The following is a 20,491-nucleotide window of genomic DNA, read 5'->3' as shown; positions in this document are numbered from 1 at the left end:
TTAAAGAAAAGCCTTTGGCCACCTTATTCAGCTGTGGAGCTGCTGCAAGCAAGTTCTTTGTGGTCTGCCCAGATTGATTTGTTTTGTGTTTCTTTTGTTTGTTTATTTGTTTATTTTTAACAATGATTTTCTTGTATAAGTAGTTTTTTGTTTTTGTTTTTGTTTTTGTTGTTTAACAAATAGCATAGGTGGGTTTATCAATGACCCTGATGAATCATTAAAACAAATTTTCCCTTTCAAAAGTACATGGTGAAATGTGCTATGTTATAGGAAGCATGTGAAGTGAAGTGTTTGTACCAGGTATTTCTAGTTTACAGCATACTGTAAAAGCAACCTGGAAAAGCTCTGATTTTTCTCTTTCATATCCTCATTGAATGCTAGAACCTACGTGTATTTCTTGTTAATACTAATAGTGTTGTTAGCAGTTTGTAAATAGTTAACGCTATAATGAACCGGGTTTTGTACAATAAAAATTTAATATCCTTTTTTTTTTTTTCATATAGGTCCTGGAAATACAGAGGCAGTAAGTGATAAACTTATCCTTTCCAGTACAAACTGACAAATTTAGTAAAATCACTTTAATGCGTTAGAAAATTAATTGCAGAATGAATCCAGCATGTTAGCAATAAATTGTAGAAACACTTATTGTGAAGGACAGAAATAAAACCGGGTAAGCTGAGCAAACTGGAACTAATTATGAAAGCTGGCTAGGCACCAAAACTGGGTTTCAAACACAAAACAAAACTATTTCTTCTGACATTTCATTTCATTTCACTGAGATTTTCCAGAAACAAGGGCTCTGTTCTATTCTAGTAATAAAACACTTGTTTCAATTAAGCACACATTTGTGTTGGTGTCTTTAAGCACCTGGCTGTACTAAGACTAAAACAGTCTCTGAGACCTTAATCTGAATCCCATTTAGATCTTTAGCATTCCAGTTTAACTACTGCTAACCCTGGCGCCTTCATCATGGCAGTGCAATCATCAGTGCAGATAAAGACTTTCCAGGACTAACACTGCAATTAAAACATCCCCCTTATGGATTAAGCAACACGTTAGTGTGGCAGGACTTTAAAGCTGTGGTATTATAAAAGCAAGGATGGGGTAGGGAAGGAGAAAAATAATGGGTTTGAATAATGTAGTAATTTGATTTTGGAAGATTAAATGAATTTGTATTTATATCTTGCTGTAAATGTTATTATATAATTTGTATGAAATGTACATAGTCCATTTTCTTCATGCCTTTCCAAATGTATATAGGCCATTGAAAACTGAAATTTTCTTGCAGGGCCAAGGAAGTGATGGAGAGATGTATGAAGACATAAATGAAATCAGGTAGAAATTTTAAATCCTGTAGCCTATTGTATCCTTATTACCAAAAAAGACTGCTAGCAAAAGTACCTCACCTGGCACAAAAGTGTGATTCCACTGCAGCCCCTGCCAAGCATTATTGTGTTCATTCATTTCACCTAGAGAAAATCAGGTTGTTCACCGGTTATTTCCCACTTAGATCTGATATGCCCTGAGGTGGAAAAACTCCTGTAATAAAATCATGTGATTAGTGTGATCTAGGTAACAGAAGAGTCTGATTTCTGATCTAAGGTACATGTGTGAATCACTGTTTGGAATTACAGCCTAGGAGCAAACGTAAGTTTGGCCCCTAGATACTACGGTCACAGACAGATTCTTTTGTTGTGGTTGCTTTTCTTGCTTTCTACATAAATGTACCTACAACTCCTATAAGCGACCAGATGTACAGGTCTCATGGCTCACGTACCCTGGCATATCTGCAGAGCCAAAATAAGAGTTCCGCTGTCTCTAACTTAACGTTAGCCCCTCACTTAATGGAGTCACTCCCCCCAATAATGTCTGGAGTTATGGGATTCATTGTGTGACATGATCCCAATAAATCCTCTAAACTGGAATAAATAGTCTAAAGTTCCTACACCAGAATACCTTGTTTCACAAGTAGAATGACTTTTAGCAGTAATTTAATTTGGAATTCCTGGTCATAGATAATTTTAAAACTATATAATCAGAACAAGTGTTCCTCATTCAGTCTATATTCTTATTTATAGATTTTTTTATTTTTTTAATTTGAGCATATCTCTTTAGCAATAATACCAAAAAAGGAAAAGAGAGCCTCACTCAATCAGTTCCATAGGGTCTGTAAAGAATAGCTCTCCCAGTAAAACTGCTGGCAGCAACTTACAAAGCTGTAGCTATAGTCCTAATTACTTCCCATGGCCCACATCTCAGTACCATCCACGATGCAAGTCATGACAGGTGATGTACCCTAGCAGACTTACAGAGCAGTGCAGAAGACTGATCGCCATTTTGTAGACCACTGGAAAGTCAGTTAGGTTTAAAAAAGCAGACCAGTGATAACTCGGGTTTTGGGTCAGGCTTCATCAACCACTGATAGTCTGGGTAAGTATTAAGCAGCTGCAGATAGTGCCACAACACCCAGATTGCTACCAGTTTGCCAGCTTGCTTACCAAAATTAGCTCGGATGTGTTTGGACATGCACATGCAGAGCCAGTCTCCCTTTCTGGCATACTGTCTTCTTGAAAACAGTTGCTTTAAATTATGTATGTAATATTGGAGAAAGGGCTCCTTACTCTGTCTGTTGTAGCCACATTTGGGTTTAAACATGTATCTTAGGTTTCACTGGGAGAAGCCATTTTCTATCATGTGTAGTTTTTTATTGACCTTCAATAAGAAAGATCTAGTGAGATTTGCTTCACTGCTATAATGAGTCTTGGCAATGCTCTTCTAGACCATCAAGAGAAAAAGAGAAGAAGTGGGACAAGGAAGAAAAGAAGAGAATGGACCAAGAGAAGAAAGAACAAAAGGAAAAAGAAAAGAAAGAGCAGGAAATAAGGAAGAAGTTCAAAGTAAGATTTTTGTTTTGTAATCTGGGCAAAGATGTGTAAGAAGTATTATTTAGCATTGTTTAGCTCAAAATACACTTTTCAGCTGTCTGCAGAACTATTTATTATGCTTGGTAGGTCAAGTACCTGGATAAATCCTGAGGAAACATAAATCTACCCTGTTATGTTTGGCAGTACAAAGACTGAAGTCAGTACTGGGAATAAGGAAATTTTTTCAATGCTTATATAATTTTTGCTAAAATGCCTTCCCATTTTCTTTTGATTAAAAATAAAATAAAATAAAATAAAATAAAATAAAATAAAATAAAATAAAATAAAATAAAATAAAATAAAATAAAATAAAATAAAATAAAATAAAATAAAATAATAAAATAAAATAAAATAAAACATTTTACTTTACTGTTTAAAACACATTTCCTTCACTATAATACTCTTAAAAGCCCTTTATAAAACTGTGAACTGGGAAAAATATACTTCATGTTATATACAAACATATCTAGCCCTTAAGAGATTTCACCATTAAATTGCAACTCATTGCCCTTGCCTTGGTCTCCAGCCCAAGGGGACTTCCAGACTAAATAGGGAGGAATGGAATAGAATACTTTTATAGGGGAGCTATAGTCACTGAAAAAGCCTAGGTGCTTAATAATGTGCCAGTTGTTTCTCCTTTATATCATTTTTATGTAACTGGTGGTCAACATGCTCCTGCAGTTTACAAAACTGCGAGTCGGTCATTTTCTGCTAACTGCTGCCAGTTCTTGATGTTCTTGCTGTTCTCCTTTCAGTTTCATTGTATGTAGCTGGTGGCTTTGTTTTTAACCCCGTCTATTTTGCCCCATACACAATAAAGCCATTGTGATTCTCCCATATCGTGGCCTTAGGATGCTGAGATGAAGAGCAAATATTAAAGGAAAATACTAATAGTTAATAGTGGTTTAGCTGGTGCTCGTCAGGAGGTTGTCCCCATGTCGACTTTTCAGGCCACTCCCCTAAGTGTACGCACTAGCACACTGGAAGCTTTTAGACTGCAGACTGCTCTCTTGTGGATGTTAAAGTGTAGTTATTCTTAAATGCAAACAAATGTGTTTAAACCATATTTTCTTTCTAGTTGACACCTATGTAGGGGTGGATACTCTGCAAGACTGCATATACATTAAAGCCACAGAAGTTAAAATCCAAAGAACTTTCTTCTTAACATGTACTAAAGATCTCAAGGATAATCCTGAATTCTAACAGGGCCATCATCTCTTTGGGGGTACTTTTAGGATCATTTATAGAGCATAATTGTAAGCACAGAACTTTATGTGAAAGACTTGTTTATCTTAATAAACATTTATTCATATGAGTAGTTCTACTGGAACTATGTGGGGCTGCCCACTGGAATCAAACACAAATCTGTTCTGTGAAGAAATTAGCCTGTTGGTTTTAGTCTTCATATTTCTGTGTTTCTGTCACTCCTTCAGCTACTTTATTGCTATGCTGTTACCTTTTCTTTTCAAAGCCAGTTTAAATTAATAGTTGGGAAGTTGGGAATAGGAGTAATGTCTCTTTTTCTTGAGTATTTAAATGTTAATCAAACAAGTTATACAACTATCATTGTAGTTATATTATTTTTTACCCGAACATTTAGGAAAGAACTCAATTTTTCCACATCTGTGACTTCTTTTGCTGCTTCTTCTCTACAGTTAACAGGACCCATCCAAGTCCTTCATCAGGCACGAGCTCGTGTTGACAGCAAGGGAGGGAAGAATGAGCTGACTGTCAAACAGGGGGATCAAATTGAAATCATTCGCCTCACAGACAACCCAGAAGGAAAGTGGCTGGGCAGGATAAAAGGATGTTGTAAGTTCTGCTTCTTCACTGTGTTTCTGAATGTTTTCACTATTATACAGTGAACGTGTGTGCATGCAGTGTTACAGCAGAGTAGCCTTAACAAGACTTAGTCACTGGCCACCAAAGCAAATAATTACCACAACTAATCCAGCTGTCCGTAGCTGGCATGCAGGGCTCAGTTCATAGTTATTGTACAACATTACGTAACATCAACAGGCACTTGAATAAGTTAAGAAAAATGAGAGGTAATTCCATGTTATCTTTTAAATTAACATCGGAATTTGGCCCTGTGGATATAATGAGGTTGTCTTTTTCATAGCATTCTATTATAAATAAAATGGATGTGCCTAAAATAAGGTCTTGTTTTAAGTGTTTTGGGGTTTATCACTGATTTTTAGACTTTTATTTTCTGAAATCTAAAATCTTTCTCTACTTTTATAAATGATCCCTATGGCAGTGAATCCATGCTGATGATCTATCTCCTGGTTTATAGCAAAGATATTAAAAGACTGATACATAAAATCAACAAAAGTCACTAAAATCAGTAAAAGTTATTAAAAGCAGTAGCTAAAATTTTGAGGAAAACAAAATGACAAGTTCAGTAAGAGTTCATACATGCATAACTGGACAATACCAGCTGAGCACTTTCTTTAATGTCTTCTAACATCCAGTGCTATAAATATCTTCCATATGGGGAGAGGATGAGAGAGCAGGGACTGCCTAGCTGCTCTGCTGCAAAAGTTCCTCCTGAGCCAGTACACTCAGGAGTATAACCATTTCTCTTTTTTGAAGTTCCAGGGACATGGGGACAGTTTGTCTACCAACTCAAAGTACAATCCATGCAAAAAAAAAAAAGTCTCTCCCTCCTCATGGCCTGTCAGAATCTTTGTCCTGCCCTGCTCCTTGCAGCCTGCACAGGAAATTCTTCATCTGTAGCAGAGAAGCAAATAAAGATGAAGTTAACTTGATACCAGCTGAAGAGGGTTTGGGTAGAGATCTGAGACATCTGAGATTTGTACATATGTGGGCAGATAGAGACTCAAGCTGAGGCTGCTTCGCATGACACTTTTTTTTTTTTTAATGTTTTCAAATAAAGTCCAATACAATTCAATCACACTGATTCTGAACCTTCAGTTAGACTATTTCCTTTACTTCAGGCTTTAAAACTCTCTTTGCTTAATTACATGATTTCATCCATTTAGATGGTTACATTAAAACAACCGTGGTGGAGATTGATTATGATTCTTTGAAAACAAAGCAAAAAGCTGCTGTGAAACAACCAGAGAATGACCAAGAAGTATATGATGACGTTGGAGAACAGGACAGTATTAGCAGGTATGTAAAAGGAACACATTAAAGGGAACCAATGAATCACCCCATTCAGGCCTGGAAAGGAGAAGTTTTACAACAACAAAGTAGACTGTTGTGGAAAAAAAAAAAAAAAAAAAAAAAAGTCATTAATACGAGAAACATGTAACTGAGCTAAGAACATATTCTGGAGTCTAGCATCTATAAGCACTCATCCTCAGGAAGAATCCATGCTATCCATACTACAGCATCACAACCCAAAGGAGAACAAAACACAAAATGTGCAGGACTCACAAATCACCTACAGGAAGTGCAAGTTTCTCTCCTCCCTCTCTTTCCTTTGTTTGTCTCTCAAAGTCACATATTGCATTTTATAATGTGTAAGAATAAAAGACTCTAGAAGCACTCACTGTGCTGGGAGACCCTTTCTCACCCTCACTGGTCTCAGACTATGAGCCTTACTACCTCTGTCCGTCTGAAGATAAGGGATTTCCGGAAGAGTTACTGGAATGGTGCTTAGGAAGAGAATGTAGCTTATGTGGTTAGTCTTCTCTATAAAAACAAACAAACAAAAACTATCAACCCCCCTGAGATGGGTATGAGATATACTTTTGAATTCATCAGAGTCATCATGGGTTGGGTTGGACGGGACACTTAAGGATCTCTTGTTCCAGCCTCTCTGCCATGGACAGGGACATCTTCCACAAGATCAAGTTCCTCTACAGAGCACCCTCCCATGCATTTGTGATGCAGTGCTACATCGCAGCCTCTCTACTTCAATGTGCCATATTTTTAATGTCAAAGGGATCTGCAGCTAGGAAAATACCATCTGCAGCAGATATCAAATTTACTGGCAAGGGAATATATGTGTGATCTTGTGACAGGAGCTGAGGCTACCACATGACCGAACAAGAAGGTAGTGCCTTTGTTACCTGGCCTCACATAAAAGTCTGCCTCTGTCACATGATGCAAAAAAACAGCACTCATTCCCCATCACATGTCCTGATGTGCAGACTCATATGCTAGTATTCAAACAAGAGATTTGCATAAAGGTATAGAGGATTTTGATGTTATGTTGCAACTCCCAGTCATTACACCTGGCTTTAGTGCTTCCCAGAACCTTAGCTCAGAGATATGGCTGGAACACAGGGACCACAGCTGTCTTGTTGTTGTTGGGTGCAGATGATCCTCAGCTGCTAGGACATCCCTGTGAGTTCTAGAAACAGCACTTAGGAAGATCTGCATTTGGGGTGACATTCTTTAGGTAACAAGTATGTTCATACATCTGATATTTTTGTAGGTTGCTGATTAACATTTTCCCTCACCATGCAATGGTCTCAAGCTGTGGTAATGATAGCCAGAAGAGTTACGTCAGTTATTCTAGGTTTTAGATAATCTAAGCATTAGGCATTCATTGCAGAAATATCTCTGGCCAATCCATTTCACTATGGCAAGCATTACAGTTAACAACCTCAGAGCAAGGAATGTAGGAATATCCCTTGAATTCAAAAGCAAACAAGAATACTTACACTGGTTCTTATAACATAACAGGTCAAGGAACTTGGATGGATGAATAAATGTCTCAGATTCATTAAATCCTTTAAGTTGTATTTTGACATTTTTATCTTCTCTAGAGATTAATAGCATTCTGTTCAGTTCATGAGCATAAATTGTTAGAAGGTCTGAAATGCATCAAGATGTTTTGAAACCACTGTAAGAATGCCATACTATAAAAAGCCTCTTGACCAAACAGTGCTATCTCATTATTAGTGCTATTGTTAATATTAAAAATTTAATAAATGACTAGGTCTGCTGTATTTCAGGAGTTGTTGGCACTAGAGTTTAACAAGTATCTTGCTTTGATGTATAGGTTTAAGAAAGTCTTTGACCTGGAAATACTCCTAGTTCCTATGAGCCTAAGAGGTTATTTACAGTTACTGTTAGAACATCAGGCTAATATGGAATCCTTGAAATGTTAGAAATGTGTAGTCAGGGGTTTAAAGTACCACCTGGTGAAAGACAGTTGAACAATAAGTTCATTTGCTTACCATTTCATCTCACAAAAATTGCCTCATAAATTATGAATCTAAAGGGAGTGGATGCACTCTCAAGTATTTATTCATATGTCAGGTTATTTTTTAATTTCATCAAGTTCAATTACATGACCTCCTGAGATCCCTTCCAACCTGAATTTTCCTATGGTCGTAAGTTATCTTTCATGTTTAGTTTAGCAATATCTATATAAAAAAATAAAATACTTTCTAAATACAGTTAATCATTAATAGTTTTAGACATCGGTTTGCATCTTCCTGAAATCAAGATAAAATATCACAAATTCCCAGTAGTGCCAATTATCAACAATTAGGGCAAAATATTCTGCTCATACAAAAATATGCACATCTACTGGCTTCAACTACATGTTGATTTATGCAAATTTCCTTCAGACCTTCACTTCAAATACACTGTGTCACTTCTGCTTTTGCATTAACTATAGAGAACATTGATAATTCCCCCTTTTGAATTATTGTGGATAGTATTTTAAAATATTTTTCTTCTGTTTTGTAATGAACTATTTCCAAGGATAACAACAAGGTACTTTTCCTGAATTCCTTTACATGACTCTGCTAAAAATTAATCCCTCCTCATCTCAGAGATAATTCACTCACTAATTTGATGACACATTTTCTTTAGCATTAGTGAGAGTGCAACTACTATATGACTGTAAGAAATCCACGTGTGTGGTGAAGGCAGAGTGAAAAAAAGAATAGAACTGGCACATTTAGTTGTTGCCAACAGAGAACATACAAGCCTGTGCCTGAGCTTTCAGCATAGAATTAGTAGTGCTCTGCTGGCAATATAGACAAGGAGTGCCAAAGACAAAGCGTTTAGAACTAAGACACACAAAAGCATTTTTGTTGTTGTTGTTGTTGTTGTTGTTTGTTTTCCAAAAAATGACTGTTTTTCTCTATCTCTTCTGTTTGTTTTTCCAGTCAGAGTGGTGGTCGAAATGGAGCTGGAAGTAAGTTTTACATGCACTTTTGTGGGTCTTTGTTTCTGTGTACCACTTACCTTCAAATCCAGACTTCTGCAGCTTCCAAATAATGCAGTAATTATCCAGAAGCATGCTAAACATTAGCTAACAGACAACAAACAAGGAATTATGGTGGCCAGCTATGCTTTCTTTTTACCTATATGATCCACTTGGGATGAAAAGGTTTTGTCTTCTCATACTGTTTATTGGAAACATGCCAGATTACAGATCATTAAGATTTATTTATTTATTTATTTATTTATTTATTGGTGAGAATTAAAATGATTTCACAAAACATCAGATGTATAACTGGCAAAATACTAACATGATCAAGAATTTTTATGCAGAAGTGCAGTTCTGAAATAGCCAATGATATTACCAATTAAAGTTACATTTTGCTGGCAAGGTTAAAGGGAACTTAAGTTCCATAAATACTCTAACGTCCTAACCAGTATGTCTACAGCACTTCCACTCTGTCAAAAACAGACATTCAAACTGGTTTCCTCTTTGGTAGCACATGTATTTATGTAGCATTCTCTGTTGATCACAAGAGAACAGCTCATCTTCTCAGCTTAGAGTTTAGATACTAGTCATGGGAGAAGCATCCCCTGGCAGTCCTGAATGAAGCTGCTGCCAGCTAAGAACGGATTTCAGTCAGTACTCTGACCAGTGGCTGGAATTGGACATGGAAACTGAGATAGCCCTTCACTGAAGGAGGTGGGGCTCAGAGGTCAGAACTGCCACCAAAACGGGGAGCTTACATTTCATTTGCTTCTGACATCTGTGGTGTCATTTGCTGGAAGTGTTGGTCTGACACCTTCAGTCATGGTTAGTCTCAAACAAAAATGAAAAAGTCATCATAACAAATGGGCCCAAAACAGCTACTTAGAATTTCATCAAATAAATGCGTTTTTTTCAGTATTCATTCTCTTATTATTGGCAGTGTCACATTTAAATTCTGTGGATGATGTGTCCAACTTGATTAAGGCTAAACTGCTGTTTTAATAAATAGTCTCTGCAGGTCTACAGAAAGACCCCATTTACTACACATTTACACACACATTGCAAACATATCTGACACGCTGAGGCCAGTAATTAATATGCTATTCAGGAACATTAATAGAAATGCATTAATTCACTGTTTGATCTATTAAAGAGATGTTCCCACCTCCTCCTTCTGATCAAGAAATTTATGATGGCGTTGATGATACCGATACTGTTACTAGGTATGTTTTCATATCATTTAAATCATTTGTGTCTTTAGCTATGTGTTATCATTTTGGTTTTTATTATTGTTAAATTTGACATAATAAGTGTTGAGTCAAGTATTGGGATGATCAGCAAGTGGATATACATCAGGATGGATATATGAATTTAAACAAATTTTTTAAAAAAGTTACTTTGTCTTTTGGAAAAGTGTCATTTCATAATTAATTATGTTAAGTCAGGGAAAAAAAAAAAAAAAAAAAAAAAAAAAAGCTTCAGTCATGTAAATCCCCAATAGAAAAATAGAATTCCTCTGAAATGAAAACAACAAAATAATAAAGAAATGCTAGCTTATTGAGTAACAACACGAAAACACAAATCTGGTAGACAAATATTTATAGCTATTTATACATCTCAATATCTATGAAAAATCTAAAATGCACACTTGTAGTTTAGCATTTTAGCAAGTAAGTGTCCTCACTTTGTGATATATACATCATTGTCATTAATGAGAATTATGTGCATCAATCAACATTTTAAATTGGAGCATTTAAAAAGAATGTTACCTTTTACATTGTGATAATTGCATGCATACTCCAAAGGTCTGTATCACAGGATGAAGATAAGAATGATACCTGGTCCTGGGGAATCTTGAAGAAGCTAAAGGTCAAAGATAACAAAAAGAAAAGTGTACGAGAAAAAACAACCAAAGTCAATGGGGCAGAAGATAATGGAGACTTGTAAGAGTCTGCTAGGAAATCACAGTGCACATTAACTAATTCTAATAAAGCATTGATTACATGCTACTAACATGTTCTCACAGCAGCCTAATGAATCATGGTCAAATTGCAAATCAGGATGATACTTTTCTGGAAAAAAAAAAAAAAAAAAAAAAATCTTACATTGATCACTTTTCCTTTCAACTTCATAACATGATTACTATGTTTACAAGCTGTATTTGTTGCATGAGCTGCATGAGCCTAATAACACTAAAATATAACACTTTATTGTTGTTTTTGTTGAAAAACACCCAAATAATGCATCATCTTTTTTCCACTCTGGTGATGGAAGTTTGTTGTATAGTTATAATGAATGTTGCTCACCAGTACAACCAAGAAAAATGGGTAAATCTAACACTATTAATCCAAAATTTTGGAATAATAAGCAACAGAGAAAAATGCAAAGACTATCCCCAACTTGCCTAGAGGTTAGATCAGGAAATGACACATTTATTACCATCTTTCCTTATTCATTTCTGAACTAGTTTATTTTGATCCACTGGTAAAAATACATTTAGTCTGTGAACTATTATTGCTAGTGTCAGCAGAGCTTCAAAATGTCTGTAGATTACTTGGAGCCCTTGTAAGTTTTTCAAAGGATGTAAATGATGTGAAAGCCTATTAATGTGATATAAATACTTAATGAGCATCTCTCTTTTTTGATTTATTTTTTATTTTTACCCAACCAGGTCTCTTTCCACAAAGCAGTTTGGAAAAGGTAATTAATAGTCTATGGTTTTGTCTCCATATTGATTCACGATCCTTTTTTCTGCATACATTGCTCTGTATCGTGTTAGTCACAAAAATATGTCTAAGGAAGGAAACAGGATTTCCCATTGCTTATGCAGTTCCAGCAAACAATTTTCATATATTGTGTCTGATTTGGCTACAGACAAGGAGTTACCAATATAGTGCAAACTTCCTAGAAAACAATTTAATGTATTTTTAAAGTCATAATGTTTCTATTTAAGATTTCCACTTGTTCATTTTATTTGGCATTAAGTATGAATAGATAAACTTGGAAATAAACACTTAATGAGAGACTTCAAGAGAATAATGAGATGCTTGCTGTTATTTTTATCACTTGCAGTGTCATTGTAAGATAACATATACTCATAAATATTGTCTCAGCCACAGAATAAAAAGCAAATTCTTACAAGTTTTGTGGCTGCTGCCTAAAATGAGGTCTAAACCTTGTATCTCCTACTGTGACTTTTTCTAGCCATGGATTTGATGGACTAAATAATTGGTTCCTTTCTACAAATACACTGGATATGATTCAAAGTATATTCTTGCAGTAAGTATTCTTTCCACTGCTTTGTCACTGCAAGGTGATCTAAAATCTAATATATGTGTGATTCGTATCCAATTCTAGGCAATGTTACACTGACCAAAGTGCTATGGAAGTTCATGAGTCTATATTAAAATCAAATCCTAAAAATATATTTTGATGCAACACAGTAGGAAATAGACTAATTAAAATGAGGATTAAAATTTATTGCATTAGCCAACATGTGCAAAAACTTGCTTCATCTTAAGAAGATTAAACTATCAGTGAATACCTATTATTATTAATAAAGAGTCTTATTATGAAAAGGTTTGCTGGGATATGTTTTGCAAAGTAGATTGTTACTACAGTTACTACAGAAAGTAAAAAAACTACAAAACTTGCTGTGTTTTTTTTTGTCAACTTATATATACTATTGCAGACTACAACATAATGTATTCACTACTAATGTATTCGAATTCAGAGATAACATAGTGATTTTGAATCCTTTTATATATTATTGTTTCAGATTGTGGAGACAGTGATGTTTACGATGATGTAGATTCCTCGGACTTCCCTCCACCACCTGACTTCAGGCAAGTGAAACCAAGAATTACTTAATTACAATTAGAAATCTTTAGTACACTGTGGCACATTTTCAAAGTGTTTACTAGAGGCAAATAGTATCCTTTATTTGGTGGTGTCAGGTTTCGTAGTTCTCATAACCTTGCTTTTGACAATGGCTTTTACTACAGATTGTTATAAAAATGGTATTAGACTGCAGAATAAGTAAGCGTGTTTTGTATTTCAACAAATTTAGCCCTTGAGAGACCAGAGATATAAATAAAAGAGTGACCTAAAGACCATTCATAGTAGATTCTTTGCATGCAGTCCTCTTTCTATCAAAATCTAGAGATTCTATTGTACTTGGAGATATGTATTGTACTTGATTCAGCTGCTGCAATATTTTGTGAGGAAAGGAGATAGAGCCCTACACTACCAGTATGAAACACATCTGGAGGTGTAAAGTTCAGCTTGGAAAATTTTATCTCTGTACCAGGAAGTCACAACCATCTCTGGAACACAGATGTGTTATGAGCACAGATGCATCTGAGGAGCTGACTGCAACATGTCACATTCTGCTGCCACTGACTTGACTCAGGTGGAGTTAAAAAGCAGATTGCAATACAAAAATCTAATCTAGAGGCATTAAAACAGAGAGATCTTTCTGAGCTCTATATCCAAAGGAAACAGCATGGCCCACCTTAAAGTTAAATTATTTGCATGGACCCATGCATTCACACTCAGTGAAACTATCATCCACAACTCTGCAGAGAACTGGAAGGATTAGAACTCAAGATCAGACTTTAAATTCCGAGGTACAGAATCGGGAAGGGCAGTTAGGACATGAAACCTTTTCTTGTTCATTGGCACAAATCAACAGTATCAGGGATGTGAAAAAAAGAACAGAACTTTAAATAGAGCATGTAATGCAGATTCCCTGGAGTAGCAAGTTCTTCTTATGGGCACTAAAGACTAGGACATCTATTGTATGAAAGGCTAAGGTGTTCCAGCTGCCTCCAGTGTGGGACGTGTTATTCAGCCTATTGCCCAAAGACACCTAGACCTCACAGAAATTGTCCTTTGCCTAAACATTCTAAAGTGATTGATATTGTTTATCTAAACTATTTTTGATAGATGTTAAGTTCTCATTGCTTTATTGGCTAGATACTTCGAAAAATTTTCCATATTCACTGGTGTAATAGATACATTAACGTCTGAATTAAAAAAAAAAAAAAAAAAAGGTCAGAAAGACAACCCCAGTTTTTCATTTGTTTGCAAACAAGCCTATGTTGTATTATCCGTGTCAGTTTTGTAGAGTGAAGAAAACATACTTATGACATGTGAAAGGAAATATGTTTAACTAAAATTACCACTATGATTGTCAATACCTCAAATGTGTTACTAATTTTGTTTTATTTGTAATGTCATGTTTTAGTTCACCAAAACCAGTAAACCTTGGAAAAGGTAAATCAGATGAAAAAGATCCACAAAAACTTAAAAAGATGGAAAGAGAAGAGAAGGAGTTCAGAAAAAAGTTCAAAGTAAGTTTTGTTCACATAAAATATAGACTAAAATATCCATATGGTATCCTCAAATTTGTAAATAATCCATTATTTTGCCTTTGACAAGTGAATCATTACTACTTGTAAAAATAGTTATTGACCCCTAGTAAGTACAAATGGCAAGCCTGGGCATGTATTAGATAGTATAAACAATTATTTGCCTAGCTTTCAAAAAATCTAGTAATAAATGGGAATATATTGCTATAAAAATGCATGATCATAAGATTTACCGTATTGTGTTGTTGTTGTTGTAGTTGTTGTAGTTTTAATCTGGCATCTCTTTCTTTTTTTTTTTTTTCCAGTTTGAAGGTGAAATCAAAGTTCTTTATTCTACCACCACAGTCCAGGATTTGCCCCAAAGAAAGTGGGGATCTAAAGACTTACAAGTTAAGCCAGGGGAGTCTCTTGAAATTATACAAAATACAGATGATACCAAGGTGCTGTGCAGGAATGAAGAAGGAAAATGTAAGTCGTATTAAAAAGCTGTGGTACAGAATGCATATGTAAAGCATAAATTGAAATTTAATTTGAGTAAATTGTCAAAGAATACATGACTCAGGACACACACACACACAAAAAAAAAAAAAGCACTCTTTCCTGTCATACTAAAATCTAATGTTTTTCTGTCTCCTTGCCTAATGGTTGACAGGAGATATATTCGTGTTACTGTTGTTACTATTTACAGTAGCTCCTTTAGTATATTAAGAGTGTCAGACCTTAAAAAACTTAAAACTCCAATAGTCAAGACATACCAAACGTGAGAGAGATCACAACTTATTTATGTGAACCTTGCTTTGCATTAGCTAAGGAGATGTTTTTGTTGATTCTCCATTTGCCAAACATAGTATAGATGTGATACCCCACAAAATCTAGTAAAACAGCAAAATCTTTGCTACACCTCTTGAAAGTTCTTGCCCATAGATTGCAGCCAAGGGAAAATCAATGACGATATTCTTCCTTTGGGCTGCCGGAGCTGGAGTTTAATCTTTTCAACAGGCTGGGGGAAAAACTGCTTAAGAGTCTTCCCCCTGCTAGCTGATCCAAGGCATATGTCCTTGTTGGCATCCCTGCCTGTTTTGGGAGCTGCACAAGGCCTTTCAGTGTTTCTTGAAACCCTTGGACAGGGTATGCATTGGCAGAAGTTTTTGCATTCTTTGGAGAAGTCTGGAGCATCTACTGTTGGTTTCGATTTCTTAGTATGCTTCTGTTTCAATGCTTTTCAAACCTCCTCATAAAAATTCACTGTGTTATAATAGACTGTGTCCAAAGCGGCAACATCCTTCCACTCACCTTTGCTTTTAACCACTGGCTTATGTAGAAGGCAGTCCAAAACCATACACCTCTGACAAGGATTCAGATAATTTCTTTCTATTTCTTTCCCCTCTGTAGTCATCTGTTACAATCTGGAGCATAGCCTTCTTCCTGGCAAGCCTGCAGGGTGAGGAGGATTTCTTGCATAAGAACACAAGTTTTTCAAAATATGTATTGCCTTACAGCAGCCACTTTGCAAAGTGAGGCCGTCGATGTCACATTTTTTGAATCAAGCTAATAGCAAAGCAGAAAGTAGCTCATGTTGTCTGTTTTCCTCACATAGTCTTCAAAGCTTTTCAACCAGTAACAGAAGCCACTGCTTAGCTATGCATAAAAGAGCAAAACAAATAAAAATATCCTCCCTGAAAACCCCTGAATATATTTCTGTCAATTTTCACAATAATTAGCAACCTGGAGTCCTATTTCCTTTAAGTACATGACAGTTGTGGTTATTTTTCTAGTTGGAGTATCCTCATATCTTAATTTTACCTTTTCATGGCCAGATAGATATAAAATTAATATTTAGTTGTTGTTTTTTCTGTTTGTTTGTTTGTTTTGTTTTGTTTTGTTTTGTTACTTTCTTGAACATTAATTTTTCCATTTGATCTTTAACATACAGAGCACTTCCATGGTTTCATGCCTCTACCACCAGTTAAACAAAATTAGGAATTATACTATAAGGCCTTCCCACCTTATTAAGCAAGGACTGATGTGCTTAGGAACATATTTTGTTATCGCTTATTTTTATTTACCCTAAAAGTCTTCCATATTCTTGCCTTTGTCTGAGCCACATACCTTTTGAAATACAGAAAATCCTTCAATTCAATTCCATAGGTTTTTGGGAAAAACGAACAAACAAACAAAACGTTTGTAAGAAGGAAGAAATAATTCCTTTAAGTAAAACACTAAGACCTGGAGATAGACTGATTTGCAGGATAACCCCCAGGCGTACTAGCAGAAAACTCAGTAGTCTACAGTGGTTCTTCTGAATACATGAAGCAGCAGCAGCTCCAAGAATGCAAGAATGCAAAGGATGTTTACAAGCTAATAAATTTATACGAAACGTAATTAATATGGCAGTATACAGGTTACTAAAAATGTGTAATTTTACTGTGGCCATTTAAGCCTCCTAGGAAATAAAATAGGGAAACTTTTACAATAATTTCAAATCCAACATAAAATGACATTCCTACTTTAAAACTTTTCCTATCTTTGTACAAACATCCCAATGTTTAGCTACAAATATGTAATTGCTGTCACAGTTTTCTCTTTGGTTGGTATGTTATACCATTTGACAAATATTTCAGTTGATGTGTTTTTCCAAATACAACAAGCACTTTTTTCAAGGGCTTAAATATGTTGGAGAAGAATATGTGTAGTTTTCTCTGATTTCAATAGCAATGCAACAGAGAAATTGATAAATTCACTACTGAATAGCTTTTCTAAGGTAATTTCATATTTTAATACAAATATTCTTTATCAATTTGGATACAATTAAACATATTAAACAATTACAGTTAGTAATAAGTCATTGGTGTGTATATCTTGGAAAACATTTTTGTCCCTGTAGGAAATATAAGGCACCATGTTATATTAAACAGGTAAGTAAGAACAATTAGACATAGCAAAATTCTGCATGAGCACGTATCCAGCATACATTGTTATACATCTGTATATCTTCCTATCTGAAACATTTTAAAGATAAAAACTAAATTTCACTAGTGCTAGAAAGAGAAGAAATATCATGAATACTTAAATTTAACTTACCACATATAACACATATATTTCTATTTTACAGATGGGTATGTTCTGAGAAGCAATTTAGTTGAGAAGTAAGTATAAAGTTATCGTTTTGAAAAAACTTTTTTAATTATATACTTTGTTCTAAACTGTTGTTAAATAAATAGGAAATTTAATTATTTCAGTATGTCATTTTAGTCCTTTAAAATTATATATTTTTATGAAGTTTATATTTCTCAAGAAGTTATCTAGTATGCCACTCCTTGCTGCTTAACCATAAACTCTCGTTTAGGCCTTGAAAAATTACATAAATGGAGTATTATCAGGACTACAATCTATTACTAAAGTGCAAATTAATGTGATTAGGTATATTGATGCCAATTTCAAATGTTTAACTAAAATGGACTACATTTTCATTAGGTTAATTTTTATTTCAGACTCATTGGGATTGTGCAGGTTTGGCTCCATCTCACAGAATAATTTTATGGTTGTAATCCAAAACTCTCATCAGACAGAGCTTTTCCATTTCCTTTAATGAGCTTCGTGTAAGACCTCTAAATATCCAATCAGATGTCAATTTTAGAATCTAAGCCTTATGCACGTGCTTAGCTTACAAACATGTATAGCCTTATTGGCTTCAAGGGGACTGTCCATGTATCTGACTGACATTTTGAAAACTCCTACTTATGGAGCAGATATCTTTTACAAACATTACCTGAAATCATTATGCAAAAAGCTGCTCCTCCAAAACCATTATAGTATTGCCAAGTACTGAAACAAGTAAGCATTTCAAGGCCATACTGATTTTTTTCACTCATTTTTCCCATCTTTGATTTTAAAAAGATCATTCAGTCTTTCGTTTTTAATGTAAATGCCTCTATGATTATTTTTTTTTTTTTTTAGAATAGCTGCTTTAAAACACAATTTTTAAAAATCTTTTAATAAAGCATGGATTTCACATTAAAAAGAAACATATCCAGTTTTACCCTTCACTGAAGCTCCTTTGGCCTCAGTGTCTTTCTCAACACTGTTTTATTACCTAAATAGCAAATGAATACTTGATAGCATGTCTGCACCATACTGCTACAGCTTTTCATAGCTGCATGTGTATAGTAATATCTGATGTCTACATTTTTAAATACATTATTTTTTTCTTTTTCTAACTTACAGTGATGGAGAGATTTATGATGATATCGGTGATGGTATGTTGAACATTTCAAACGATACAGTAACTATATTAAATTACAACAAATAATTTTATCTTCACTGAAAGCACTGCACGATACTAATATGTTTGGCATTCTATTTCCATTTCAGATTGCATCTATGATAATGACTAATGCAGAATTCTGTGACAGTAAGCGCTTCACTGAAGACCAAAATCAATTTTGGACTTCCTAATTGTCATGCAAGAAGCCATTAAAGCTGATTCCAAGTTAATCAGTTACATTCTTCAAAATGTACATTACTTGTTAATCTTTTTGTAGAATTTCAGGGGTTTGTCCTCAGTTGCTTTGTAAGATATATATATAGTGCCATTTATCAGAGCAATTAAACTATGGGGAATATGAACTAGAATTAAAGTTATCATCTTCCACTTCGTTTCTACTCTGGTGACAATCCATACAAAAACAATTCTTCTTCAATTAGCTACACCCAAAGAGGCCAGTTCAGGTCTGTGAAGGATATAGAGGACAACAAATCCTGGGAACAGGTTTCACTGCAGCTCTGTTCTAGTAAACAGCAGAGACTGTCACTCTGGGGATGAGAGCATCCTGAAAAGGAATGCTTCTTTTGGGGATAACATCCTGTTATGAAAACAGGAAATCAAAAGTGGGCATCAGTTTTCTGACCTGCCCTTCCAACTGTAATAGCGTTTGCTACACTGACATGTACAGCCATGTGCCTCCATTGCTGAAGTTTATTTTTCTGTGTTGCACTAGTGATAGATTACAGTTTCCTAAATTTCTCTTTATTTTGTAAGTACTTTTAGACTAATATTAATAGTAAAACATTAACTACTTATGTTACATACAGAACTCTGAGATATAAACCATAGAAGAGCCTGTTTTACAGTGTAGTGTTGCTCAGAATAACTTTGTAATGTTTAGGTTAAGATTTAATTTTTGTTTAGTTTAGGTATGTTGTTGTCACTATAGTAATGTAGGCATTAAAATGGACTTACATGGAAATAATGGAAGTAATTTCTAGATTAAAAATATATGTATTTATCACACCATTTTGATGCTATTGTTTCTTCTAACTAGTTTCTAGCCTGAGTTTTCTGCCAGTGTCTGACAGTAGCAGTGTGTGTACCTGTGGGAGGTGCAACCAGGTACGATCGTAGAATCATCTGATCCAACCACTCCCCACCACTAATATCACCCACTAAACCATGTCCCTAAGCACCATGTCCAACCTTTCCTTAAACAACCCCAGAGATGGTGACTCCACCACTTCCCTGGGCAACCCGTTCCAGTGCCTGACTGCTCTTTCTGAGAAGAAATGTCTCCTCATTGCCAACCTGAACCTCCCCTGGTTCAGCTTGAGGCCATTCCCTCTAGTCTATCACTAGTTATCTGTGAGAAGAGGCTGGCCCCCAGCTCCCCACAACTTCTTTTCAGGGAGCTGGAGAGAGCAATAAGGTTTCCTCTGAGCTTCCTCTTCTCCAAGCTAAACAACTCCAGGTCCCTCAGCCACTCCTCACAGGACCTGTGTTCCAGGCCCTTCACCAGCTTTGTAGCCCTTCTCTGGACATATTCCATGGCCTTGATGGCTTTCTTCTAGTGAGGGGCCCAAAACTGAACACAGTACTTGAGGTGCGGCCTCACCAGAGCTGAGTACAGGGGGACGATTACCTCCCTGGTCCTGCTGGCTGCACTATTCCTTATCCTTCTTGGCCACCTGGGCACACTGCCAGCTCATGTTCAGGTGAGCATCAACCAACACTCCCAGATCCTTTTCCTCTGCACAGCTTTCCAGCCACTCTGCCCCAA

At 35.5% G+C, this 20,491-nt stretch overlaps 1 protein-coding gene across 3 annotated transcripts in view; it reads left to right on the top strand.

The window, feature by feature from the left end:
* FYB1 (FYN binding protein 1) overlaps positions 1 to 19,734 on the top strand; it is a 67,752-nt gene extending 48,018 nt beyond the window's left edge. For 2 of the 3 annotated variants that reach the window (XM_068665853.1, XM_068665854.1), the window contains exons 5-19: positions 504 to 523; positions 1,289 to 1,335; positions 2,780 to 2,897; positions 4,580 to 4,736; positions 5,930 to 6,062; positions 9,026 to 9,054; positions 10,223 to 10,292; positions 10,875 to 11,012; positions 11,741 to 11,769; positions 12,848 to 12,914; positions 14,318 to 14,423; positions 14,747 to 14,909; positions 17,554 to 17,587; positions 18,666 to 18,697; positions 18,813 to 19,734. In XM_068665853.1, coding sequence (XP_068521954.1) covers positions 504 to 523; positions 1,289 to 1,335; positions 2,780 to 2,897; positions 4,580 to 4,736; positions 5,930 to 6,062; positions 9,026 to 9,054; positions 10,223 to 10,292; positions 10,875 to 11,012; positions 11,741 to 11,769; positions 12,848 to 12,914; positions 14,318 to 14,423; positions 14,747 to 14,909; positions 17,554 to 17,587; positions 18,666 to 18,697; positions 18,813 to 18,835 — 1,166 coding nt within the window. In that variant the 3' untranslated portion in view covers positions 18,836 to 19,734. The remainder of the gene's footprint in view (positions 1 to 503; positions 524 to 1,288; positions 1,336 to 2,779; positions 2,898 to 4,579; positions 4,737 to 5,929; positions 6,063 to 9,025; positions 9,055 to 10,222; positions 10,293 to 10,874; positions 11,013 to 11,740; positions 11,770 to 12,847; positions 12,915 to 14,317; positions 14,424 to 14,746; positions 14,910 to 17,553; positions 17,588 to 18,665; positions 18,698 to 18,812) is intronic. The other variant, XM_068665855.1, reaches the window with a different exon arrangement.
* Positions 19,735 to 20,491: the final 757 nt, after the last annotated feature.

The sequence above is a fragment of the Anas acuta genome, chromosome Z (assembly GCF_963932015.1).
Source record: "Anas acuta chromosome Z, bAnaAcu1.1, whole genome shotgun sequence".
Classification (NCBI taxonomy): Eukaryota; Metazoa; Chordata; class Aves; order Anseriformes; family Anatidae; genus Anas; species Anas acuta.
This window is presented reverse-complemented; position numbering and strand designations above follow the sequence as displayed.